General features: G+C 42.0%; 1 protein-coding gene across 2 annotated transcripts in view; it reads right to left on the bottom strand.

Moving 5' to 3' along the window:
* Window positions 1–2,223: 2,223 nt before the first annotated feature.
* Window positions 2,224–27,087, bottom strand: part of QTMAN (queuosine-tRNA mannosyltransferase) — a 200,617-nt gene continuing 175,753 nt past the window's right edge. The window contains exons 10-12 of one of the 2 annotated variants that reach the window (XM_075152710.1): window positions 25,624–25,694; window positions 24,831–24,922; window positions 2,224–2,728 (exon numbers count right to left, since the gene is read on the bottom strand). In XM_075152710.1, the coding sequence (XP_075008811.1) occupies window positions 2,267–2,728; window positions 24,831–24,922; window positions 25,624–25,694 (625 nt within the window). In that variant the 3' untranslated portion in view covers window positions 2,224–2,266. Of the gene's footprint in view, window positions 2,729–16,453; window positions 17,606–24,830; window positions 24,923–25,623; window positions 25,695–27,087 lie in introns of those variants that run through there. The other variant, XM_075152709.1, reaches the window with a different exon arrangement.

Genomic DNA, 27,087 nt, shown 5'->3' with positions numbered 1-27,087 from the left:
CACTTCATCCTCCTCCTGTGGTCCAAAGCTGGATTCAACGCCCATGGGCCCACGCTGGGCTCGCACGGCAGCTGAAGGGCCAAATGCCAGTTAATCTGGAAGAGATATCCTTTCCAGCAGCAGCACCTGACTTCCTGGCCGGCTTCCCCCAAGGTCTCCTCGGTTGTTCTGGCAGCTGGGACACGGACAACGCACTTGGGGTTGGGTCAAGTTTTCCTCTTGGCTGCTTTGAGCTCTTTGATGCCATTTTCCTTGACTCACCCTTGATTACGGGGAATGGTCTCTATTACATTTTCAAATAACCTGATATCCATAAGAAAGGCTTTGGGGTAGGTTTTATTTTAAGTGTTATCCATTCTTACGTTTGCCTGATGCAGAAATGTAAGAATTGGTCCTAGAGCCAACCAAATCCTGGTGCTTAGCCCAGCAGTATATCGAATTTCTTTTGCATATCCAGAATGAAAATGCACAGCCTTTTTAACAGGGACAGCCAACATACAACATACCAATGTAAGCACTCTGCTCTGTATTTTAACAGATTTCAGGAATTTGTGGGAATTCTCTCTAACGTTGGGGAGTAAAAGATCTGAAGAAATGCTCTTGCAAAAAAAATACAAATGGGCGCTTTGATAACTATAAAGTTGCCTTCTTGGACCAAGAGCCCACATTAGGAACCAAATAAAATATTTAAAGGCAAAAATCTTGCAAAGTTTCCTCCCATGAAAGGGAAAATATGGTCTATGCTATACCAGACCTTCCTTTTGCAAAATCTGTTTAGGACTTGCCATGAAACAAACAGTATCCAACAAAGAGCTTGACAATTTTTGTTAAAGTTGCATTTATATATATTTCTAGGAATGGTTGGTTTGATTTTTCTTTAAATCCAAGTGTCAAGTTGCATTTCAGCCCACATATAAATATAATTTTGCTCTCACATAATGCTTTTGTATTTGGCGTAATTCCATTTACTGCAGCGGTGTTACCTTTCAGTTACCCTAATGGGAACAAGAGCAGAATTACACCAATAAAAAAAGCTGCTTACAGAAAGTAATACAGAAAGAAAGAACACAGAAATAAATACTTCCTCTGGCTTATTTAATATATTTGTTTGTCCAAATTGTAACATCGATATTTATTTCAAGAAATATTGTTTGATCAGCAAGAGTAAACACTGATATATCTTAAACTCCAACAAGCAGTTTTTACAATTCATCAAACGACACCTAACTAAGATTAAGTTTAGTCAGTCAACTAAAAGAAAAAAAAAAAAAGGTTTCAGGTCATATAATTATACCCTTCTGTTTCCCAACTTTCTTAGAAATCTCAGTCTAAAAATAATTCCAGCATCCGGCTGTCTTGAACAATTGGCTTATTTTAAAACATATGAAAACTCTTATTTCATCCTTAGCCATTTTAAGGTCTTGGTGCTGGCACACAGTAATAGTGCTTAGCACTACTATGTACCGCTTTCCACCTCCAAAGCACTTTACAGACATTAGCTAATTAATCCTCACAACACCCCTGTGAGGTATGTAGGTAAGTATTGTCATCCAATTAGGTAAGTATTAAGCACTGTTATCCCACCAGATAAGTATTAAGGTCTCCCATTTTACTGGGGATCCTGAGGACAACAGGTTAAGTTACTTACCAAAGGTCACAGGGGGAGTCAGTAGAATAAAACTTGAGATGCTCTGGTTTCTTGCTGGCTATTCAGGCACCCGGGCAGCATCCGGGGCTGCTCCCTCAACAAAGGCAGCCATCGCCATCCAGATGGAAATTAGGGCTTTCTATAACCCTCCAAGACACAGAGCGATGAGGACAGCGCGGTGGAAAAGATGCGCCTGAGAAGCACAGCCTCCCCTCTTTGAGGTGGGCAAAGATGACATTGCCTAGAAAATTTCTCAGGAATTTTATTAAGAATAAAGGTCTTGGATCGGGGACGTTTTCCTGCGGGTGCACATGGACGCGCATTCAAACATATTGTCAGGCCTTCCCAATCAAAAGCTCCTTCTTCCTCTCCTGATTTACCTCTCTTTTCCACTGTCTTGTAAAGATGGACTCATATTAAAGCCTCACATCCGGTCCACAAATACCTAATCATTGTGGTTTGTATCTTCTTAACATAAAAAAAAGTCCAACTTGAAGCCTCATCTCCGAGGCTTCCAGGTTTGTAGGTAAGCTTGAATCCACAAGTACACTTGATGGGGCAAATCCCTTTTCAGAGGATCCAGAAAACAGGACTAGCCAAGCACATTTTAATCTAGTCTCAACAGATGTCAAGCTGGTGAAATAATATCATCCGTCCCCCAGAGACAATGCCAGTGTGCGCATCTGCTTTTAATTTCACTCCTCTGCTAAAGAAAAAGTGAAAGCTCCTACTGTAACTCCACTTGGAGCTGTGTTTGCAAGTTAAAAGAGCCTTGACTTGGAGTCCTATGGGTTTTGTGAAGTTATTGAATTTTAGACTGGTGTAAGAAGGTCCCAAAAAAGCAAAACTCACCCCGGGTGAGCCTGTTACAAGCCGCAATCCCAGGTGGGGCATATTGCAGGGTCTGCTCAAGGACCCATCGTTTGCTGATACGCGATGGACGGTCATGACTGTCCCCTGCTCAGCAATTCGGCCCTTGGCCAGCAGCAACGTCATCCTGCGGGAGCAGCCCGGGTGCGAGAGCAGCTCTTCTTCTGAACGCTGCGGACCGGCACGGCGATGCTGCAGCTCTTGCTGGAGCTGGGGCAAATCCCAAGTGTAAAGAAAAAAAAGAAAGACCTCCACTAGATTTCAGCTGAGCTGATTTATGTTTTCAAGTGGAAGGCGGTATTAGCTGAAGTAAACTACACAGTTTTTAGATCATTCAAAATTCATGGCAGTTTGATCCCACAGGACATCAAACAAACACAAATGATTTGCCAGGAATCCCTACAAATTGAAATAACCAAACCTTGCACAGTTCCAGCAAAAGTCTTAAACCAGTTCTAAGGAAGAAAAAAAAAAAAAAAGGATTAAAATAGAGAATTTTTATTTTACTCGTCTACACAAAAACATCTCCAGTGCAACACATATCCAGACCAAATGCACACAAGTAGCCCAAACATCTAATGTCTTGAAACTCAAAAAATCTCCAACCCACAAACCAAAAACAAATAAACAAATGGAAATAAGAGTCACGAAAAAAGAAAGTAGATTTAGATTCTGTGGCGCTCTTTGGTGTTGTCTTATTTTAAAATCGGACTGAAATAAAAAAAAAACAAACCTGAGAAACCTAACACAAAATGCAGATAATAGACATCTCATGTGTGTCACAGTCATGAGAAAGAAAAGAGGCAACCGAAACTGTGACAAGAATGTGCTTAGTTATTATATTCTTTCAAGCTTGGTCTACCAGCATTTTTTTCCTTTTTTTTTCCTATGTACTGGTCATCAGTGCCTGCCAAAAGACTTTTCATGAATTTGTGCGATCCCGTTTCCCAAAAACAGAGGAAATGATGTTTCTCCACAACCACAAGACTCAGCTGTAGGTTTTACACCACGATTTGTAGCTGTAAACTAGCACGGTGACAGGACATCCCCCTGCCTAAATAACGAAGACCAAGCGAGTAGTGAAATTTCAGCGCGGGTTATGCAAAATGAAGGGATTAAAAAATGAAAAGAGCATTCACTTCATGTTGCTCCTTTAAAACATTATCACATAGCTCCTTTTTTTTCCGAACCTGACCTTTTTTTCCCAACGGTTTGTCTATAACTTAATGTAAGTAATTCTTTTGAAATAATGTTCACAGTTAGCATAATTGGTGTTATATAGTTGTAATGTACATTACAGAATATTCTGTCACTAGACACTAAATTGAAATTTTAAAGAAAATGATAGAAATAGCTGTAAGGGAAAAAGTACCCTTTTAAATCTAATTTGCTATGCACCGCAGTAGGGTAATGGATGCAATGAAAGTTCCTTTATTGAGTTCCCATGTCCAAAAGGTATTTAGGTAGCAAAGGATGTTAAGCAGACCCCCTGTGCTCCTCCTTTAAGTAAAGATAGCAGGAAATAAGGTATATAGGTTTGTGTCCTCCTGATTTTTATTTCCTCAGGAGTACAACTTATGCAAAGGGCACCTTAGGCTACTTGGAGGATCACAAAGGGTGCCCTCGACCCCCTCGCTGTCTGCGTGAATAGAAGCATCTAAAGGATGGCTGAAGCCATACAGCGAGTTAAATCCTTCAGGTGGGTCTTTTCAAATTCCAATAGTGAGGAGTTACTGGAGAATTGGTAAGGATTTCACTAGGCCCCAGCAGGTTTGAGATCAAAAGCCCTGGTTAAATAAAAGCCTGTTGGGAAATCTTAAAACCTCTTTGTAATGTAACTTAAAAAAGTTAATACAAAGAGCCCTTAGACTGAAGCCTGTAACAGCACGAACAAAGAGTATATCAAAACTGATTCCATTAAGGGAAGGCAGACAAATAAATTCATTTAATTTGAAGAGAAATCAGATATATTACTCTGCTAAAAACTAAAAAGCATACCAGGAAAAAAAAAAACCAGATTTTACAATACACACACACAGAGAGCTGTGAATAATAGAAATAGATATATAAAAAAAATCTATTTATAAATATCTCTTAGAACAGAGAACAGAACATTATATACACAAGTATATGTTTAAGTATCAATTTATCCAATATGTGCATGCATGTGTGTGTATAATTCTAGTATATACATATTTTTATCATTTATGAGGCCTCACGCTGGGCTTTCAAATCTGCAGTTAGATATATCTATATACGTATCCAGAAAAACGCAGCTGAAAGAGCCCCTACATTCAAACTGACACAAGACATTTTTCAACCCAATTAATTAAAAAAGATGGGTGCTCATCAGTCAGCTGGCACAGGTTTTTTTTTCTCCATCATATTGCCAAAGTGTCACAGTGTTAGTTGTGCAGCATGTTTAAAACAGAAAATCTGGGACTAGGATTTAGATATCATTTATTAGCTGACCCCTTTCTGAGCAGCTCTTATACTTTTAACTCATTGGGGATCCTGCACCAAAGGTGGGGGGATAGGAAGGGAGAGACAGAGAATTACGTAGAATCATTTAGGTTGGAAAAGACCTTTAAGATCATCCCCTCGGTGACGCGCTTGAAGATCTGGTGTTGGACGTCACTGGCACAGGCACCGGGGGGTTGCGCACCCTTAGCACGAAGCAAACTGCCTCGTGTCCATCCTACGTGCGCGGGGTGGACGTGTCACTACAGCACAGTGCTTGGGCTGGGGGGACCGCGACCGAGCGTCCCCCGCTTCACAAGGGGGTCGGGTCACTTGGGCACAGGATGCTCTGGCACCCTTGGGAGGGCGGAGAGCGATGTCCATCGCCCCATGGCTCACTTCCCCATGATGAAGTCACTAATAACTTTGCTCCCTCCACCCTCCAAGAAAGGAAAGGTGGGGGGCTGAATTTTACTGCGTTTGTGAGGCTTTTCGTTACTATCATGACGGGGGAGATGTGGATATCTCATCAGCTAGAAAGCATATTTTACTCTTTAAGAAATGATATTCCTCTCACAGATTTCATAGACTGTGCAGCTAGAAGAGGGAGATGTACGAGTTGTACAAACGAGGGTGAATGCCTGCAAAAATCAGTGTTAATGTCCTACCGGATTTTTTTTTTTAAACTTTTCTCCTTATAATTAAAATCTGACATTTTAGTTCAACAATGCTAACCCTGAGCTCATTATGTTCATGTATAGCGGGGGAATGGCATCCGCTCTCATTCTCTAAACCCCCCTTCATGCTACCAACCCCTGAAACGCTGCTCCTACAGCAGGCACAAATCAGACTCTGTCCCTGTACTCTTTAAGAACAATTTTTCTAAAGATAAGAAATCAGCAACGTATCTCACATATGGTGCCTTTCATCCCAGCGAGCAGCAATACTTTCACAACCTACACCAATGCCATTAATTTTATTTTGTTCTTTAGACCCCTAACATGCACAGCAATTCAAAGCCTTTTAACTATAGGTATGGTTATCATTTTAGCAATTCCATTTCTGGTTATCTTGGGTGGATCCCACCAAATTAGTTCAAGAACCATTATTTGTCAATGGACTCTGTGCACAAAATCACTGTGGCGTCTGCTGAAGAACTGCCCTTTGCAATAGCAGCCCCAGAAAATGGGCAAAAGGAAGAATGCCAGATCGAAATGGGACCATGAGGGAAAGCCAGGCAAAAGGTATGGATATTTAGGGGACCTTGGTCTCATTGCTGTGACTGACATGCTTGCCCTAGCAACAAGTATCTAATAATCACTGGCGATAAACGTCACTTTTGGCTCCTTGTTTGAAGAGAAAATATCTCCGAAAGCACCATATCTAACAAAATCAAAGGTTGCGGTGGCTTCTGCATTGCTGGCAATTTTTAGACCAGTAGAGGATGAGGTTTTCTGGTTCAAATAGGAATTAATTGAGGGAAGTCATATGGCTTGTGTTATACACGTGACACCAGATGATCCAAATAGTCCTTTCTTGGCCTTATAATCTACAAATAACCTTGTGGAGGTACTGGTCTCCTGTGGATTAGTGGCAAACCAATGCTACTCTTGCTTGGATGAGTTTTCTGATCTAAATACTGTCCAGACCTGCGTGGCGTACAGGATTTGACTGGATCACGGTCTCAGACGGAGCCATTGCCAATTAATGCCAGACGTGCGATAAACTGGGGTAGGACACGCTCCACTTCAGGTGCTGTGCGATTCTGGAGTATCATTGACAGCTATGTAACGAGCCGGTCTGAAAAAAAAAAAATTGCTATAAGGACACTTACAAATATTATTTTATACTTACTGTCTTTATATTACCTTGCACCATAAAAGACACAGATTATCAGACACCATGGAGCTCTTTGGCTCTGAATTAATCAGATTCATTTGCAAGAGCAGGGTATAATTATGGCCATTTTCTAGTCCATAAAAATCACAAGATTCCAGATCTACATGGGTAACAGGACAACCTATTCCCATATGGAAAAATAAGCATATGGGGTCTTGTCTATCTTGGATTGTCTTGGATTGTCTATCTTGTCTATCTATTGCTTGGATTACAAGGCAGAGGAAATACCTGGCTGAGCAGTGCTCAGGAATTATCAGGTGGATGATATTACAGGAGCAAGCCAGGTCTTTATTTATTTGCTTTATAAGGATGCCTCCGAGTTCAGGTTGTTCGAGTTACATAAATGCTAAGCTTCCCCCAGACTAGCTCCACAGCCCTGATTGCTCTAAGTCCTTCGTTGTGATCGGTCAATGCAGTTTTCAGAAACCTGGGAAATCCGTGTGATGGAAACCCCTCCAAACTAGAGGTGAGCCCAAACTCAGCCACCACCTCAAAGTCACCTATAGAAGTGACCTATAGAAGTATTTCTTAAATGCAGATAACCTTATTTCTGCCCCTATCTCTAACCATGCTTCATTTTAACCCCCAGGATAATTTGGTATGTAGAAGGAAATGTGTCATTTATTAAGTCAACAACCACTTCCTTTACTATCTACAAAAATTTCTTCTGAGGTTTCCCTTTCAAGTGCTGATGTTATTTAGACTTGCAGGCTGAGACCGTAGCAAAAGGTGGAAAAACTTACAGTCATTACATTGATTAATCAGCTGCTGAAATTTGGCTTTTCAGCGTGACACCTCGGTTCTCTGAATGTGTGGCCTACTGCAATGTAATCAATTTGTCTGTGCAGGCTCCAAAACCCCAGAGCCACACAATGCAAAAAGGCAATCTTCTGCCCTCTTTGACCACAATAAGCAACATTACTGAAATCACCGCTCCCGTACAAGTGTAGCACGACCTCATATTTGTAGGCAGCAGAGTATGACTTCATTAAAAATCATACGCTGTGTTAGGGGCTTCAAGCTTTTGCAAGGCAAGCCAGCATCAGAGCAGCATATGTCTGAAACTGATAGTAAAATGGGTAATGCCTTAAACCCCACCTCTATACTGTTATTTACATACGTATCTTTCATCTGACATAGGCTTCCCCTCCAGCACCTTGAATATATCAGTCCTAAGGAAGAGACTTTAAGTTCAAAGAGTGCCATCCCCAAATCAAAGTAGGGGGTTATCAAGTGAGGTGCGCCAAGCAGTAAGACAAAACATATGCATTTTTAATAGGTAGCCTCTCCTCCCCCTGAGGAAGCCAAGAAAAGAGACTCTGTGAAGCTTCAGCAGAAAACAAGTTCAGTGGATTTATACTCAGGCTGCTATTCGCAAAAACAAAATTCACAACTCTCATATCTATATCTTCGCTAGATGTTTTCCAAACGCTCTTCAAAGCACACCGGCCCTACCCTTGGCAGTCCTATTGCCCAGGTGAACTCATCTCCATGCAGTATTGAAAAAGAAGACGGGGGGGGGGGGGGAATAATTAAAAAAAAAGGCCGTGAAAGAGAAACAAAAATCTCAACAGGTCTGTATGGAATTTCAGCAGCACTTTATTTATTAATGCCTACGTAGCTACCATTGTATTCCAGCTCCCAAAGACAGATCTGTAAGGAATAGGCCACATGCTGATTGACAGCAGCCATAATTCCATACAATGAGACTGTATTAAATTGTTTGATGTGATATGATACTCATCACTTGTAACTGATCAAACATACTGCTGCATCAAACAGTATTACAATACAATCAGGCTGGATATGGTTCCTGCCAAGGCTGTTCATCACATTGCACACTTCTGCATTAAACATATCTATTAATAGCATTGACAAACTACTCCTATCCAAATTTTTCCAAAGAATTGTATGACATGAAATGTGCAAAGAAATCCATACATAATGCTTTGCAGTTTGAGGCAGCATTTCCGTTGGCTGAACGCTTCAACATGAAAGGCTTTGCTGATTTGGGGATTTTTGTAGGATAACACCAAAACTTGCAAACCTGTGCCCCAAAACAGAGATGTGACATTCCAGCTTCCTTTTTTTTTTTTTCCTGTTAGATTTTTTTTTCTTTCCTAAATGCAAACAAATTGGCAGATTAAATATTTTTTGACCAAGATTTTACTTTTGCTATGGTTCCCCCAGGAGAGCTGCTCTAGCCTGCTATCTTGCAGGAGGGAGCTGTGTTTGCTAACACTGACCCTTTTCGAGGCGGGAGACATAAATAAAAGAAACAAATTCCTTGTCACTACTGTTCCTGCTGCAGACATAGAGGGTGATACGCTGCAGCCCATGGGGGACAGGACTCGCTCTGACATTACAACTGTAGGGGCTCTCTCAGATGCAGATTCTTAAATGAGCCTGGGTCTCTAGAGGGCAGAGGTCAGCTGTCCTCAAATCTGTGTGAATGCTAGATTAAGTTTATTAATCTCCCCGCTTTCACTTAAAAACCAAATTATAGGATGGTTAAAAGTTAATGCCCGGGAGCTTGTGAGATGATGAATGTCCTCAGCTACCACTGCTAGAGGGAACACAAGGTGTTCAGACTCCAAAAGGCTATTAGAAGTTAGCTGGATGCACCGACGAATACGTTTTCCCTGTGAATTACCGCATGCCTTATGGCTGGTGTGCATTTTGTTTGCTGTTCTGGCAGCAGCAAATGCAGCCACCCTCGGACACGAGTGCAAGACATGCAGTTGATGGCTGGAAAGCTGTTGGCCCCAATTCAGGTACTGGTGATTGCCCACCTTGATGCCAGAGGGGTAGAGCAGATATGCCCGCTACAGTGATGGGGGGGGGGCATAACCTCAACCACATCTCTTTATATAGAATTTATACCTGTGCTCGGGTGAGATTTGAAATACCCATCTCTCTGCACCAACTCTCCAGGAACTGCATGAAACCAAGCATGCAATGAACATGGTATTTAGCAACCTTCGAAACTGCTTCTATCAGTGTATCTCATAAAACTACTCCAGCGTGTAAAAATGAAGTGACAAATGAATATGAGGGTTCCATATAATTCCTCGTGGACAGGTATGCACATCATAATTGGACAATATGCCCCCTTGATTGCTATCTCAGCTTGGGAGACCAAGAATCACATGGCCATGGAAAATACGAAGTAATATGCAGGAATGCATGCCTGACTATCTGAAGCTGGCGCAGAACACCAGTTTTTTTTGTTGGGAATGTATACATTTCCCATTTACGAAATTTTGCAAACTGCAGTGACAGAAGGTGTCTTTTGTCCTGTTTTTCTCTCCCGTAGTGCCAGCGTGAGCAGACTAAACACATCGCAGGGCAGCAAATTATCTCTGTTGATAGAACCTGCTCCACACTTAAGAAAGGTGTGTAAGGCATTTCCTTTTTCTAATTAAAAAAAAAAAAAAGTCTTTCAAGATAGTAAGCTGTCTCAGAATGGGACCTTAAAGATTGACTTATGATGGAAAACATACAGGAAAGGGCTTTCACACTGTGATGGCCAGTTTTTAGCAGTAACAGCTCGGTGCAGTACGTAGAGCTAAAGAAGCTGTAACTCTCTATCTGGGTGTAGCTAAGTAATTCAAGATGCTGCAAGTTAAATGTAACAGTAGAAAGGAAGAAGTTCAAAAACAAAGTCCCAGGCATTTCAGCACAGCGTATAGTATGCTAAATTGTGGTATTACAGAAATTGCTAAGAGTTTGGCCACAAAACGTTTCATACTGCACCAGCATTCTGCCAGGGCTGGGTTCCAGCAAGCCCAGACATTTTTCCCTTCACCTGTGCTTTCCCCCCCTCCCCATTTGTTAACACAAAACAATCCCCCCACACACACTGTATCAGAGAATTACAGCCCTTGTCCTGACTGTACCTCTCCATCTATTAAATCAGTGCAACCAAAAAGTCACCACACACCAGGCAAAGATAACTGCAAATCTGTTCTTACCCTCCCCGTACCACCTGAGTGCCGCTATTATTCCTCATCCTTGGGGAAAGGACCCCATATGTGAGTTTCAGAAACCACCTCAGTAACTCCAAGCATCATTATCAATAGTAGGATGAACTGCAGCTGGGATGCACTGAGAAGGCACGGTAATACTCGCCCTAATCTCTGCATTCATCTCACTGGCCCTCACTAGGAAGTTTAAGTACATTTACTGAGGATTCTTCAGCCCTCGAAAGGTAGGAAGACATCTATGAGGCTTGACGTACCAGCTAATTAACTTGGGTTTGGGAAAAAGAAAAAATCTTCTTATCTACTTAACTTCGAGACACTCTCTTTGTTTTTAAGCCTGCAGACTACCTTCTCTTTAAAATGCACATTACGTACCACTCAATAGTATGGAATGTATTATTTTTAACGAGGACCTATTTTAACTTGGACCTAAAACTAGTAACATTTGACAGAGAGGTTTTTTTTAAAACATTTGCAGAATCAGCTGAATGATAGTCTATAGCCTGTGTTTTGCAAGACAAGCTACAAAATCATCATGCTTTTTTTCTGTCCTTAAAAATCCAGGAACATGAATCTATGAATCACTTGAAAATGAACCCCCAAATGCATACACAATCCCAAAACCTATAAGGAGTTTAAAAAAAATCTTCCAGTTTTTGTTTCTTGGTGTCTAGAAGGGGAGAATATCGAGGCTGAGAGAAAGTGATTGAATTCGTGCCTGCAGTAGTTGGGGCACGTGAGTATTTCATGCAGTTCTTCCGACAAGAACAAAGACGTGAGCAACTCCTGTAACATCCCTGCTCAGAATTAAACAGCACTAAAATTTCCTGCAAATTGCAGAGAGCAATTTTAAATCCTCACCATATTCCTAACAGATAGAACAGTGGCATGATTGACCAAGCTTTTTTTCTTCTTCTTCTTTTTTAAAGTACACATATGATGATGCATCATAGTTATAAACAGATGGTATTTGGCCTCCTTCCTATTCTCAACATTTGGAATTCCTAAACTATGTGAATTAAACAATAATATTTTATAAACATACAAGGGATTTTGCTCACTGCTTTGTTAACATAGAAATTATACAATGCTGACATTTATTTAAATTTTAAAAAGTAAACAAGAGTGTGTATTGAATTAAAGCAAACTAAAATCAACAGAAAGAAATATGTTCTGCGCGCACATTACCTACAACGGCACGGGCCTTTTTAGGGGAGACGTAATGGGATGAAGCACAAATTGTAGCTTAGACAGTCTGATCCTTTGTGCTCGAAAGGCTCATTTAACACCTCACTGTAAACAGCGGATATTTATACCATAATTGGCCAGTTGACCATCAGTTGCTCATTTACTATGTAACCTGGTATTATGGAGTTAAAAGAAGTTCCTTTCTGTTGGCTTTTCTAGGAGTGAAAGTGTGTTTGCAATTTTAGTACCAACTGGATTCAGTCTAACACTTGTACTTAGTATGAGAAACATTTTCATAATACCAAAATTTGGGAGAATAGGAGTATTCCTGCCAGGAAGGGAAGAAGAAAGTATTGGTTCTTAAAAGAAGAATTCTGTTTGCTTGGTTTCCTCTTTCCTTTCCGTTTTAACCCCTTTTTAGGTGCTTCTCTAGCTATGCAAAATTGAGAAGCACTTAGGTTTTAATCACTATTCCCAGGTCTGCAAAGAGGTTCTGTGATGAATAAATAATGAATCAGAGATTTTAATCAGTGTTATGATTTTTGAAAAGGCTAATTATCATTGTTTACAGACATGCCTTTCCAATGTAATTCCTTGTTTTGCCTTCAAAGCTCTAAGGGTTAAGCCCCTAGCATGCATCCCTCCCATTCCTCCTCAGCGCCGCACTCCTTTGCTGTGTTTTCTTTCGGGGTTTGGGGGTATTTTTTGTTTGTTTGGGGGTTCTTTGGTTTTTTTCCGGAGCGCGGACACCCAAACCGTAGCAGAGATGGAGCCGGGCAGCCGGAGGCGCGCAGGGCCGGGGGAAAGGCTGCCCGCCCCGGGCAGCCGCTCCGCATCCGCGGAAAGGCCACCGCGGGGGGGGGTGGGGTGCGTGTGTGTCTTTCTCTTTGCCGGCTGTATAGATAAATGTTACCCAAAAAAACCTTATTTTCAAATTAACATATTTTTATTCTCAATAATATTGATATTATTATTATTGCTGGAGGGGGAGCAAGCGGCCGCCCCGGGGCCCCGCGGAGAACCGCCGGCCGCGGAGCGAGGCGGAGGGCTCCGCGGGGGAAGCTGGGCTCCGCTCCCGCCCCGGCTGCGCGGAGAGGCGCGGAGCGCACAGCGGGGCCGCGGCCGGGCAGCCCCCGCAGCGATCGCCCCCAGCTCCCGAGCGCCCGCTGCGCCCTCCTCGCCTTTAGCATTATTATCGTTATTATTATTTTTCCTTTAGCTGCCATTGGCCTCGTTTAACCCTCTCTGCCCCCACCTCCATCCTCCCGGCCTCGCCGGGACGGGAAAAGCCCTTTCCCCGGGTGGGATATTCGGTGCCAACGTCCCGCTCCCCCCTCCCCGTGCCAGAAGCGCTTCGGGTCCCTGCGGTCCGGCCGCCCCATCCCTGCGCTTCCCCGGCCCCATCCCTGCGCTCCGGCCGCCCCATCCCTGCGCTCCCGCCGCCGCTTCCCGCTGCCTCCTCCCCGTCAGGCGCTCGCTGGTGCTGCTGCTGCTTCCACGGAGGGTGGGTGATAAGTTGTAACGCAGTTATATAGCACTTGATTATCAGTTTTCCAGCAACAGCTGTGTATATTCGCTAAGAATGTAAAGAAATATCAGAAGATAATGCAGCATTGCTATTTATGACCCTATAATTAAAGTTCTGACAGTGTTTCTATTATAAAACCTTATTTGCAAGGGTTCATAACTCAGAGGCAAAATTTTCCTTCAAGACGAAGCCTCGCTTACCAGACTGAATCATTTAAAAAGTATTTTAAGGTTAGCCTATTGGAGGGTAAAATTCTCAGGGACTTTCATTAGGGTGCTCATTTATATCTGCAAATAAAGAATTGCAAAGTCCCCCAAATCAAGGATATATAAGAAGGAAAATATTTTTTGCAAAATCAGGGATTCATGGAAAGGTTTTAATATAATTCTAGGAAATTATTCCCATGAAAACAATTTGTTTGAAAGAAAATGCCCTCCAGTCCTTTCCACACAAACTAGTCTTGGGCTAGTACATGAGAACCAAACTTAAAAGTGACTACGAGCAGAAATGAGACTGACTAATTCATTTCAACTGTCCTTACTGGAATAAAAAACAGAGAGTAAACAGCTTGAATGGGGAAAGGTGAATTTAATTTTCAAGGCCCTTTAACTTTTAATAATCCGAGGAACAATATGGGAGGTACATTCTACCCTCCCAGTTATCCTGATATAAATTCATTCAAGATTTATATTGGTGTAATAGAGAAGCAGAATTTGCTCCATGATTTCTAATGAACTGCTGGCTCGGTCTTTAAAAATGCAATTAGAAAAATCTAGCCTCCTAATTCAGAACAGCTTTGAGCTAAGTCAGAGGTCTCGATGCTGCAAACACGGATGGAAGCCAGTCTGTACCACGGCTCCTCGCGGTGCCTGCAGCACGACCAGAGCGGGGCTAGGAATGCTGGAAACGGTTTGCTACAAAATTCCCTAGTTATTTTAGGATTTTCTTTCCTATTATACGGGAAAAGACAATTCTCATGTGGAATAAACCTGTGTTTCCTGTGATCTCAAATACTAAGACAAAAGGATTGTAGGATTAGGTGCCTGGCCTGTTACCGATGCAGGAGGCAAGGAGCTGTCTGGTCGGAGCGCTGCCTGGCGAGACTGGCAGGAGTCGGGAAAACCCGTTCGGCTTTAACTCTGCACCGAAACTTGTATCAAAGCGCTTGCAGTTGCTGTGTCAATGCAGGTGAAACATCAATAAATATGAAAGTAAGTCAAGGGCTAATTCTGTCATTTTATTCATAAGATTAGGTCTCTGCATTCACCGCTTACTCATGTGTGTAGGAACAACGGGACCGAGATCCCAATTTGTCTCTCTGACCTTTTGAAGTGAAGGCTTTAAATGAAGCAGCGCGGAGCGCCCGTCTCGTTTGATCTTCAGAAACCACGAGGCAAAACTCCTCAGGTTGTTTCAGTCTTCAGCGGGCTGGCGGGGGGAAGACGGCCTCGGGGGAAGTATCGCCTCCAACTACCTGGAAGTCCTTCCTCACCCTCCTGACTGAGGACCTCGAAACAGGCCAGGCTGGTCCCCGACATGAGGCCAACCCGGAGGTCCTAGGAGATGCGCTAAGGACATTTTCATCCTTGCTCTAGAGCAGCTGTGTATCTTCGCTAAGAATGCAAAGAACTAGCAGAAGATAATGCAGCCTTGCTATTTATTACCCTGCAATTAAAGTTCTCACACTGTTTCTATTATAAAATGTTATTTGCAAGGGTTCGTAACTCGGAGGGAAAATTTTCCATCAAGATGAAGCCTCGCTTAACAGACCGAGCTGGGTATGGTTAAAATATCACGGATCAATAAGTAAACCAAAGCAGAGCATCACCTCGCCAAGGAGCTGGGTGAGACCTCCTCCGGTCGTGGGCCTGCTCAGGGTGTGCACTGAGGACAGCAGGAGTCTTCCACTCGAAACCACAGAGCTTTGGTGTATCGAGTCTGTTCGCTACAAGCCCTAGCGCAACGTGACAGCTTCTCCTCTTTCCCTTTTATTGGTTTGGAGAATGACTCAAAGTTGTGTAACTTGAACCGATTCGCTTTAATTGTACCGTGCCTCAGTTTCCCCATCAGTAAAGGCAAAACAACCTTGCTCTTGTCAGTGCAAGGTGTGACAACATCAGTGAACATTTATGATACGCTCTGATAAGAAGTGCAAGGTAGTCCTGTTACTTGGCTCTACCAAGTACGACTACTGCACCTACCCACGCTGTCTGCAGAAGACCACTTCTACTCAACCACATTAAACGCCTAGACCCAAGCCGGGCTTTGGTTGAGCAGAGATGAGGAGGAACCAGCATACAAGACAGATGATGACTGCAAAATTACAGCTCTGCAGCGCTAGGAAAATATCCAAACACTTACCATTGGACCTCCCGCGGGTTTTTTGATTGCTTAATGGAGTAATTTTAAAGAGAGGTACCGCATGCTCTCCCTCACACTGAAAAAGGACAGCTCAGCATCTTGACGGCGTCAGAAGGCACGAAGGCAGGTGTGCGGAGGGGGACCGCCCCGCGCCTTTCACCTGCTGTGGACGGTGCTCGGGCAAAGGAAAGATGCTGAAGTCTGCTGCCAGGTGACAGCGTGCCGGGACAGGGAGAAGAGCTACCCTGCCCGATGCGACGGAAGCTGAACCCATAGCTGTCCGCAAAGAGAGGTCTTACCACATCGTAACGCCTTACCGAGAGTCCTCTTCTTGCTTCTTCCCAGAGCGGAGTTGAAAATCTTGGAATTGTCATAACGTTTTATTATCACTTGCAAAACAGATTCTACTTCATCAGATAAAGACACAATTGCATTCATTGACTCTGACACAAGGATATGCATAGTGATAAACATACAGATAGATGTACACACTTATACATGAATGAGATATGCTAATTAAAAATTGCAGTGGGCACTTTATTAAAAATTTATTGTACAATCTACATCTTCAAAACATTTTACATCAACAAATATAGCAGCTTGACTGTTGGAATCATAAGTGATTTATCTTTAAAAGACTGTATTTGTAACCGGATGCAAAGATTCTTGATGAACTGCCGCTACATTTAAACTACTGGTTTTTATTGGTGGTATTTTGACTGTTATCTGTTTGTTCACCATCCTTGAGAGAAATAAAACAAGTGTCTCGGCTTTCATTTTATCGGATAGATGGCACCATGTAGCATATTTCCCATGCTAGTTTGAATTACAGCTGTTTATCTTTCAGCTTTCTTTAAGATTAATTAAATGCAAATGTAACTCCGCGAATCATGGGATTACCTGCCAGACCCCTTATTAATACCTTCACTTAAAAACCCCTGTGCCAGAGAGTCATTAATTTGCAAAAAAAAAAAAAAAAAAAAAAAAAGTGCTAAAGCAGCCCTTTGCCTCCAAACAACCCGGAGATGGCTGCCCAATTAGTCCGGCGGCGTTCGGATCCTCCTTTCAGGCCCTGTGGCCCTTTGAGGACACAATAAGGCTCCAATGATAACCTGGCAACCTAGGTAGAAACTCAGCCAAGTGTGAGCGTTTGAAGCTGCAGCTTGGCTGCCATCGTGTCGGCGAAAAGAAAGAATTCAGGCACCATGTCATCCAGTACAAAGGATAAAAACAGATTCAACCGGAAATTCAATGTGGCACCACATATGGGATACATGAGTGCGGTTATACAACAGGCCACATATTTTTTTTGAACAGTCTCCTGCATGTGATGCCGAGGACATGTGTAACCATCATAACGTCTCTAAGAATCTGTATTTAATTTGAGCTGGGGTGGTGGCAGGGATTGGAGATCTGAAGCCGCCACAGGTTTGTGGCAGATGGCTCTGTGTCAGCTATGACAAGCAGCCAGGCTCGGCTTCCTCTGCAGATTTTCTTTTCTCTCTGATCAGGTAAATATGGGCACACTCTGGAAACTTCCACAATTCTGCCTGAGGCTGCAAGTTTGTGACTTAGCCCCATCTGTCACAAATCTTCCCTCGGTTCTGCTGCGAGCAGAGACCTGAATTTACCGCCGAGCGCTGCCCAAGAAAACCCAGCCGTCTCGCCCTACGAGGAAGCAGAAGAGAAAAGCGCACGAAGCCGCGTTAGATGCCGGGACACGAAAGGGACGTCTCTCGTCTCACTCTGCAACACCCGGGATTTCAGGAGCGGTGGAAGGGAGTTGGTCGGAGAACGCTTACGCAGCATCATTTGGAAACGGGGTGAATTCAGCATTTTTTTTTTTGAGACAGGTAAGCAGGTCGGCAGACCCAGGTTATTTGCTCCTGGATGAGCACCATCAAACGTCCCTCTGCTTTACTGGCGGTCTCGGCGGACACGCTAAGGACTGAGCGCCGGCAGGGACCGACCTGCCCCTCTCCCCCTCAGACATGGCAGGACCAAGAACTGGCAGGAGTGAGGGCATAATTCCCCTGCTTGACCATCATCAGTCTGGCTTCTGGGCCTTATTTTAGAGTAACCTTGGAGAGAATGAATTCAAGTCCTTGTTTTGGGGGTGATAACTCTGCAAAGGTCTGGGCATGCGTTTTTTCAAGGAATAGTGATTCAGTCAACAGCTCCCAAATATGCAGAGATAAAATTGTCAAGAGAAGCAAAGTTTTCACATAAAGCAAGATCTCCCCATGAAGAACAGGCAGCATAATAAGGTGTCAGTAGCAGCACAGTATTCTTTATGATATAATCAACTTTTCTGTTTCTTGTGTCCTAAGATCAGAACTGAAGTAATGAATATCTACTCTGCCATCATTAGACTTCAGAGTTAACCTTTAGAATTTAATAAGGACTGTTCATCCATTCAGACCTGCTGTTTCAGGACAGTTGGAGTTCAAGCAGACAGTACTGATTTGGCATACATTTTGTGGACTTTTTAAAAATGTACCTTAACAAAATTAAGAATTAGAGACTATTATTCAGCACAAAACCTGAGATTTGGCAGGCAAGACAGCAGAGTGATTTACAGAGCTAATTTGTATCGGGTCAGCTTTGCTCTGTGACCCAGCTCCTTCCCTCTGTGAGTGAGTTTTGGGGAAGAACCAAGGTGGAAAGCAGCTTGTAGTAATTACTTTTGGAGCTCAACTTTCAAACTCCAAGCACCTTTGGAAACCACCATCAAAAGACAGCATTGGTTTGCACGAATTGGGTGCACTGTGAGGCCCGAGTCAGAGCTCTATAATACTCCTCAGTAGAGTAACAGTATTTCCCTGGACAAACTGGTCTGTTCTGAAGTTTCATATATCAGCCTTTTAAAACTCATTTCATTCTTTCTGTCTTTAAACAAAAATGTTGGATGCGAATCTGTGCAAGATACCCCGGTGGGTACCTTGCATAGGATGGTTCAGAACACGCTGACCAACTACAACAGTAGGAAAACAGTTTCAGCTTTCTTTCTCAAGGTAATTTGAACATACTTTACCAGGGGAAAAAAAAAAAGTTTTCACGCTTTTTGCAAATTTTCTTTCAAAGTCCATCATATTTCCTTTGACCCATTTCTCCACCTACCTTTTTGCAGCGGCTGTGGTTCATCTGCCACTTTTCATTTACTTTCTAAAACTAAATTGCAAGCTATCTAATATTGTTGTAATAAAAAGTTCAAAGTCCTGGTGTTTATGCTGAAAGATGGACACATAACTGCTTTCTTAATGAACGCTTTCCTCCTGCTCTACAGGTGCAGCCAACTGCTACGAGCTATAGACCAACATTTTCAGAGAGCTGAAATCTCCTAGGTATGTATCTCAGAGAGCCAAGAACAAGGCAAGCCCTGGGAGAAGTTGAGACGCAGGACACACATATATATATGTGTATATGCATGCATAGATCTACATATGTCTACATATGTATGGCTGGATCCCAGAATGACCTAGCAGGCAATTTCAACACCCTACCTGCTAGCTCACTTCTTCCACAGTGAGGATCCACTCTACCACAGCTGCTTCCAGACCCACATGCTGCTTGAAGACCTAAGGCTGACCCAAAATGCTTAAATTGTGTCCCACAATCCAGCAGATCTTCCCACCTGTGCAAACCTCCTAAACTTGCTGGATTTCACCTGTACCAGCCATACATGTGGGAATGAAAAATGCCAAGACTTCAGTCTAACCTGGATACGACCCTGAGCAACTTAATCCAACTTTGAAGTCAGATCCTACTTCGAAGCTGGCCCTGCTTTGAGCAGAGGCTGATCAGATGACCTCCAGAGGTCCCTTCCTAAATTACTCCATGATTCTGTGTTCTAAATAAGTAACCAAAGTTTTCTTTCACATAGGAAATCCTTATGTTATATACATTTTACTTAGGATCCCATGACACAGAGATGGGAGAGCATGGACACAGCGCGCTGCACTCCAGAGCTCCCAGGCTGCTATAACCTTCCCGTACAGGCTCTGAGAAGCAGGTCTAGACCATCTCTGAAACCATTTTAAATTATGCTCACTGGAAACCAAGCATGTCAAGAGGCAAACACAAGTTTCCCACTTGTGCTTCCAACCTCCTTCTGACCTGCACCTAACGCCAACCAGGCAGAAGCACAAATTTCATACAATGCCTTCTTTCTTCTCTGCAAACATGCTCTGCTGGAAACATTTGTACTATTTGCACATCCTATAGAGCTCTAAATTAACTTTATCAGCTCAGGACAAAAGATCTGGAGAACACTGTAAGCAAACATCTGCTCAATATACATTCACCGTTAAAAAGTAAACAGTATGTTTGGCTCCATAAGGAACAGGTTGAAAATTATCAGAGTACAACACATCACATAAACTGATGGCATGGCCTAGAATACTCTGTGAAGTAACGATCACACCAGCACAAAAACAGCTCTCAAGCATCAAAATGGTTTTGAATGATGAAGATAAGAATGTAAACACAGAATAACATTCACGAAGAGAGACTGAGAAGACTGGGGTACTGTAAGAGTTTGACAAATGTTTATAAAATAATGAATGGTATAGAAAAAATGGATGGGGAGGTTCTGCTTCCAGGCAACCAACTCCACAACAAGAAGACATTCAACGGAAGGTGGGGAAACCCCGAGCCGACCGGAGGAGATGCTTTCAACGCTGTCTGTAAACATATGACGAACCGCTTTGCTATAGGAGGATGTGAAAGACAAGAACAGGGGGTTCCAAGGGCCCGAATGTCACAGGGAGAACTATTATGTACAGCCTCGCAACACTTCATACTAGAGGAAGATTATGAAAGATGATAAGATCTCCAAATCCAGGGTTAGGACCAATCTCTAACTCTAAAAGACAAAGAGAAGACCTTTAACGTCAGCCTTCTCCCAGACAGCCGATGCTCACCACTATCAAAAACATGGTACCAAACACATGGCGTGCTGCTCCGGAGTGGCAGTTAGCATCCTTACAGAAAAACGAATTTCTCATGGAGTTTTGTTGAGGAGTGGGTAAGGGTAAGGGTAAGTCCCCAGCTCTTACACGGCCCGTACAGGAACGATGAACGACTACTGCTCCTTGCAGCAGGGCTGAGCGGCTGATGGGACATCTGGCGTGAGGCTCCCCCACATCCTCACGTGTCCAGCGCCCCGTATCCTTAGGCTGAGAATGCCTCCTGCTGCCTCCCTAAATTTTAAAGCTGGACCAGGGGCAGTTTTCCCTCCTACGTGTTTTCCTGAAATACCAAAGATACTGCTTTATCTCAAATCAGAGCAAAAAGAAAAGGAAAAAAGGAAAAAAGAAAGTTTTGTTAGAACTGCCCTCTACAGCCAAATCCTGAGACTGGAAACAATTCAGATGTCTACGGTCTAACTGGGATCTTAATTTGATTTTACAGCAGTTTAATCCCTTTGAATTCAGCAGGCTTCCTTCTACAGTGGTGTAAGAAAGAAAAAAAAAAAATCACGCCATGTGTCTTTTCATAGGCAGGTGAGCTTCTGTAGTGTGATGGAAATGAGAAGATGAATGTCAGAAAGTGGGCCAAATTCTTTTCTCCGTTAAACAAGCATGAGTGAGAGTAGGATTTTTCTGTAGGAACTGAAGCTGACAGCATGTCAACCAGCACTCATTCAGCTGGGAGGGCTGGGAGAGATTATTTAAAGTTGTCAGCTCCTTCCATGCCTGGCTTTTGGCAACTCTTCTTGTCCCTTTCCACTGTATACTCTTTATACATGCTGTTTTAAATTAAGAAACTGAAGTGAGGGAACTGAAAGGTAAACTTAAAGAAAATAATGCAGAAACAAATGCTTTGCCCTTTTTTTTTTTTTTTTTTTTATTTTAAATCTACTAGATAGGGAGCTTGCAAATACTGACAGGTCTTACGGCGTATTCCGACGGAAACCGATGCCCTGTTGTCGTTACGTGCTTCATTCTGGCTCTTGCTTTGGTAACCACAAATACCCTGAACCAGAGAGCAACATTTGATTCCATAAAACTGGAACAGAACAAATAATTGATAACAAATGAGGTTTGCTTTCCACTCATCTCAATCTTCTGTTAATAACTGGTGGAAGGCAATGTTGAAATGCAAATGAGCCAGCCTTGGGTGCTGTGAGAATACGCAGGGTATGTAATACATCATTTGGAAAGGTTTTCATAGGTGCTTACGTTACGGACCTTTTTAAAAGTCTGCCAGCACGAATCTGCTCTGTCGAGTTAAGCTATTGCAGTTTAATGTCCCGATCTGTGCATTTTCACAGGGATATTCGCTGTGCCCGGCTCCCTAACCCGACTGCCCCGCTGCCGTTTATCTCCCTTCTGCCCCTAACTTTGTCAGCACAAGCACTGAGGACAACTGAAGGAATAAACTGCCTGTTTAATTAGACCGCCGTCTAATTATTATGGCTAGCCTTAGTACTAAAAACCCAACAATACGTAAAAGGATAAGCCAAGGTACTTCTGACGATGACTACTTCCCAATCTACGAAGCAGAATCCCCAGCCAGTAGAGAAAAGCACTATTTGCTTTTAAAGCATTTTTACTTTCAAGACTTCACAGCTACTTTATGAACTTCAGGCAGGGAGCATGTCAGGAAGGTTTCCGAAAGAAAAATAGCTAGTTAGTACGCACTCCCGGGCTGGGGGTGCCTTTTCTATTCCACTACAGTATATATAATATTATACCGATCTGAAAAAAGTGAAAATACAGTGGAAGTGCTGCGTACCCTTCACGATTTCACTCTTTTCAGCTTCCCAAAAAGCAGCATCGTTCCAACTATAATTGCATTAACAGCACATATCTAAGTTAGCGTTTTTCTAGGAGCTTTTGCGGATAGTTTCATTGCGAAAGGAAGACTTGGCATACGTGGGTGTAGTTACAAAAAGACAACTCTAACAGTATTCTCCGAGCTGATCCAAAGCCTATTAAAGACAACAGGGATCTTTTCTCTGGTGCTCACAGGTTCTGGATTAGGCTCTGCTTCACTCATTTTAAAGCGATCCCCCATCCAGCTCAATGGCTACCTGTTGCGGACACCCAGTCCGAACGCCCAGAAGATCTGAACGGGGCTGCACTGTTAACAGCGCACGTGTACGAGGGGTGGGATAAACACCTTCAGCCTCTGCCTGCTCATCATCCCAAGGGATTTTGTTAAGAAAAGAAAATTAGCGTTTTGCTTATGGGGCTCGTGCACACATTTTAAACCCGTACTATTTTATATCGGTATTTGCTCTACCCTTATTTCCATTTTGAGTGCGCCTTGCCTCTGTCCAGGAGCTGGGGATCCACCCGTAGAGAGAAGATCCACGTGAACGCAACTGTTAGCTGAACTTGAAGCACTGGGAAGCGTCAAGGTAAACGCTTAAGGACTGTTTTCCCTTTGAAGCCACCATGTATAACTCTGCGGTACTCTTGACTCCAGAAGTAATGCTGAACACTGGAAGTGTTCAGTCAGCATTTTAAACTATTATGAGCTACCTTCTGAACCATTGCCAAGTTAATAGACAATGAAAGATAATGAGCTTGAAATTGGGTGTTAAATTGCATTTTTGGTTCTCTCCTTTTTTCTTGAAGTTTAACTGTTTCCTGCAGAAACAACATCATCTTTGATGTATCATTATGTAAATGTCTATTTTTAGGTCACAAAAAAAGTCAGGCGTGGGCTAACCCCTCGCTCCTCCCGCTACACGTGCGCGCGAAGGGGTGGAGAGGCAGGCGACACACAGCAAGACCCAGGCGCTCTGGTCCCCAGAGGGAGGAAGGTGGCGAGATGAGGTTAGGTCTGCTGGCAGCATGAGCCTCCAAATTAAGCGGGAGATGACTCGACTTGCTCATTAACAGTGTGCCTGGACGGCGACAGCCAGGGAACGCTAAAAAGACCACATTTGTATTGCACGGGTAACACCAGGAGTATTTCTATGCGCTCCCAAGCCTTTAAGGACTTTCAGCTGAATTCAGGTTTTTTACAACCTGGAACACCTTTGTCGTGCAGGGGTAACGTGTACCCAACCTGCCCACGGCATAGCCAGGGCTGTAAAAGTCCTAAACCGCTGTAAGTTTACATATCAGCATGCAGAAAATAGCAGTTATTTTTCTAAAAGCAGCATCGTGTAATAATAGCTCTTCACTGGCACAATATAAAATTTAGTGCTTCATCTACAATTGCGTAATTAAAAAAAAAAAAAAAGTGTGACTCCTAGCAGTATATATACACCTCTTAAAAATGTGAAAGTCGGTCTAGCATTGAACATTCGATCAAAACTCGAACAGAGGGTCTGCCACTGAAACTGCACTTTCTCTACGTAAATAACTGCAAAGAATAGGACATGATAAATAACAGTAAACTATGCTTCCGATAAACTTTTTTTATGTTCAACGTACCTTAAAAAGCAAAGAGTTAAAATAATCACAATTATCAAAATAATTCAAATAATTCCAAAAGGCAGAGAAATCTTACCTGATACCAGTCACCTGCATTTTTTGAGGACTGAAGATTAAATTAGGACAGGAAGGTAAGCTTATCCTCATTAGTGTAATTGTAGGATCTTTCTTTTATTTTCCTTTTAAACTAATGAGTTGCATTAATCCAGGTTCATTTTTATAAGCCTCTTGGGTCCAAATGTAAAGGACAGTCATTTTAGAAAACAATAAATTAAAAAAAAAGCATGTAGCATGCATTAAGTGCACGTATTTCATAAGACCTAGGTTAATACAACTGGCATCTAGTTTAATTAATCCTTGTTAGTGTAACGACTAATATCCCTCCCTAGCATGTTTCCTTTAAACATTAGTATGTTAATTAAATGTTGTTTTTTTAAGGGTTTTTTTCCTTTGTACTTCAATATGGCATTATCTCATGTAAAACTATTCTGAACAACTACCTTATAGAGATGTTTCCTTACAATATCTGGTCTCTTGCAGAAATTCTGAAGCCTTTTAAAAAGCTGTTCAGGTGTAGAATACAGATATTCAGCTGCAGGAAAAACAGATACATTTTTAATGAAACAAAAACCTCAAAGCACACACTCGATATTAGTCACTTTACTAATTAAAAATGCATATTGCTCTGTGCCGCCTCGTGTTTTACATTATTTAAGCATGATTTTATAAGGTTACCTCAGCTCACAAGGATGTTTAATGCTAAATAAGACTGTGTAGTTGTGCTGTTTAGACATCTCCTTTGGGTGATTAAAATACATTATTCTAATGTAACACAATGCATATGTGATACATTTAGTGATGAGATTTTTCAAAGAACTGGTACTACATTAGTGTGTATCCTGTACCGCAGTTGCATGCTATTAAGTATTAAATTGTTTAAATAATTTGGTGTGATTTTCAGGCCTCGTTTTTTTTTTTTTTTCTGTGTATCAAAAAAATCTGCAAACCATTGCAGCATCACTGACCTTTTAACAAAAATCTATCATTACGGGTTGTGTATGCTAACAATGAAGAATGCTATTTCAAAACTTGCTTTTGTGTTATCTTAAAAGAACAGATGGCAAATATAAACTTCGTCTAATGTATTAAAACACATAAAATTTTCCTTAACACTAACATGTTGGCTTGCCAAATAAACAATTGCTTTTGCTCAAGTTTATTCTCAAACTTTGTATTTTAGCATGAATCACGTTATTACGTTTCAGCAAAAAGAATGTGCAACAAAGCAGCTACCTGGAAATATCTCTGGGTACACCAAGGCTTTGGGACACAGCGGATAACAGCCACAAAATACAGCTTCGACCCTGAAGGTTAGAAATAATAAATACACAAAAATAGACGTTAGTGAGCCAAAAACTGATTTTGGTGCAAGAGCATTGAGGTTGACTACATATAGCAAGAGTGAAACATTTTTTTCTCCAGCAGCATAATCCTTCTAAATGCCAAAGTTGCTCTTTTTAAAGAAAATTTTATTGATCATATGAATTACATAGAACAGAACAGCGAGCATATGTTTTGTTCGCTGAATAAATCAAAGCGCAGCTCTGCATTTTTTTGTTTTTTAAATACTGTTTAACACATTTTATAATCAGCAGACAGACACATGTAACAACATGGTGAAGTATGGACGGCTTTTCTTAATAATGCTGCAGAAAAACAAGGGCACACGTGCGCACGTTTGGATATATGTGTATGTATACAGGGATGCACACGATCACCGTTACCTGGCAGAACAGATATTCTCCTTCGACTTTAAGACTCCAAAGGTTACAGTTAAATATAGCCTAGGAACAACTTGCAGCGTCCTTCGGGCTGGGATATTTTAGCTTATGCACTTGCTTCAGATAATTTCCTTTATTTTTCGCGACATAAACTGTTGTATTTTTTAATAACTACTGACGAGATTCCTTTGCCAAAGCGTGCGAAGCTTTGTACTCGTGTTTCTTTTTCAAGGAACAATTTACATATCTCCTGTAACATCAAACCGAAATATTTTAGAATTGCGACACGGTGGCGCAAAGTTTTCTCGTAGTGAATCTAAAGAAAAGCTATTCTCTTCGTGTTTGCATTTTAATAACTGAACGGGTTAAGGCATCAAGTTTTCAGTTTATTTTTTTTGCATAATGACCATTGATCTGACATAATGTCCCTCCAAAGATACAACTGTAATTTCTGTTGGCCAGAAATTACACAGTGAAATTCAAAACACTTCTTAAAATATGTTTATTTTATGAGAGTCTTTGAATTTCCTCCAACATGTTGACCATACGAGAGCTTTATTTTTAACTTCAGTTTCCCTCAGTCCCCGGAAAAAAATATCTGAAATCTTGTCAACGTTCACCTTTTCTATTTTCAGTGACAATCCAAAAGGCTTTCGCTACCTTCATGCGCATATCGGGTTTGGTACTTTATTACAGGCACCCAGAAGGAGCTCTGTTTCCTTTAGATCTACTCAGTTTTAAACAGGGGAAAAAAAAAAAAAGAATATATTCAGCTTTCATGCTAGAAAACTATGCACATCCACAAAACCCAAAGATACACATTCCTCTGCAAATGCTTTTGCTAAGCAATGATTGCTAGGGTTTTTTCATAAACTTTTAAAATTTTTAATTTATGTTTTTTTTTTAAATAACATATGCACTTCAGATTGCATTTTAAACATTAACAACAATTTCAAAGTGTACATCGTCTAGCACT

This window comes from Calonectris borealis, chromosome 6, assembly GCF_964195595.1.
Source record: "Calonectris borealis chromosome 6, bCalBor7.hap1.2, whole genome shotgun sequence".
Classification (NCBI taxonomy): domain Eukaryota; kingdom Metazoa; phylum Chordata; class Aves; order Procellariiformes; family Procellariidae; genus Calonectris; species Calonectris borealis.
This window is presented reverse-complemented; position numbering and strand designations above follow the sequence as displayed.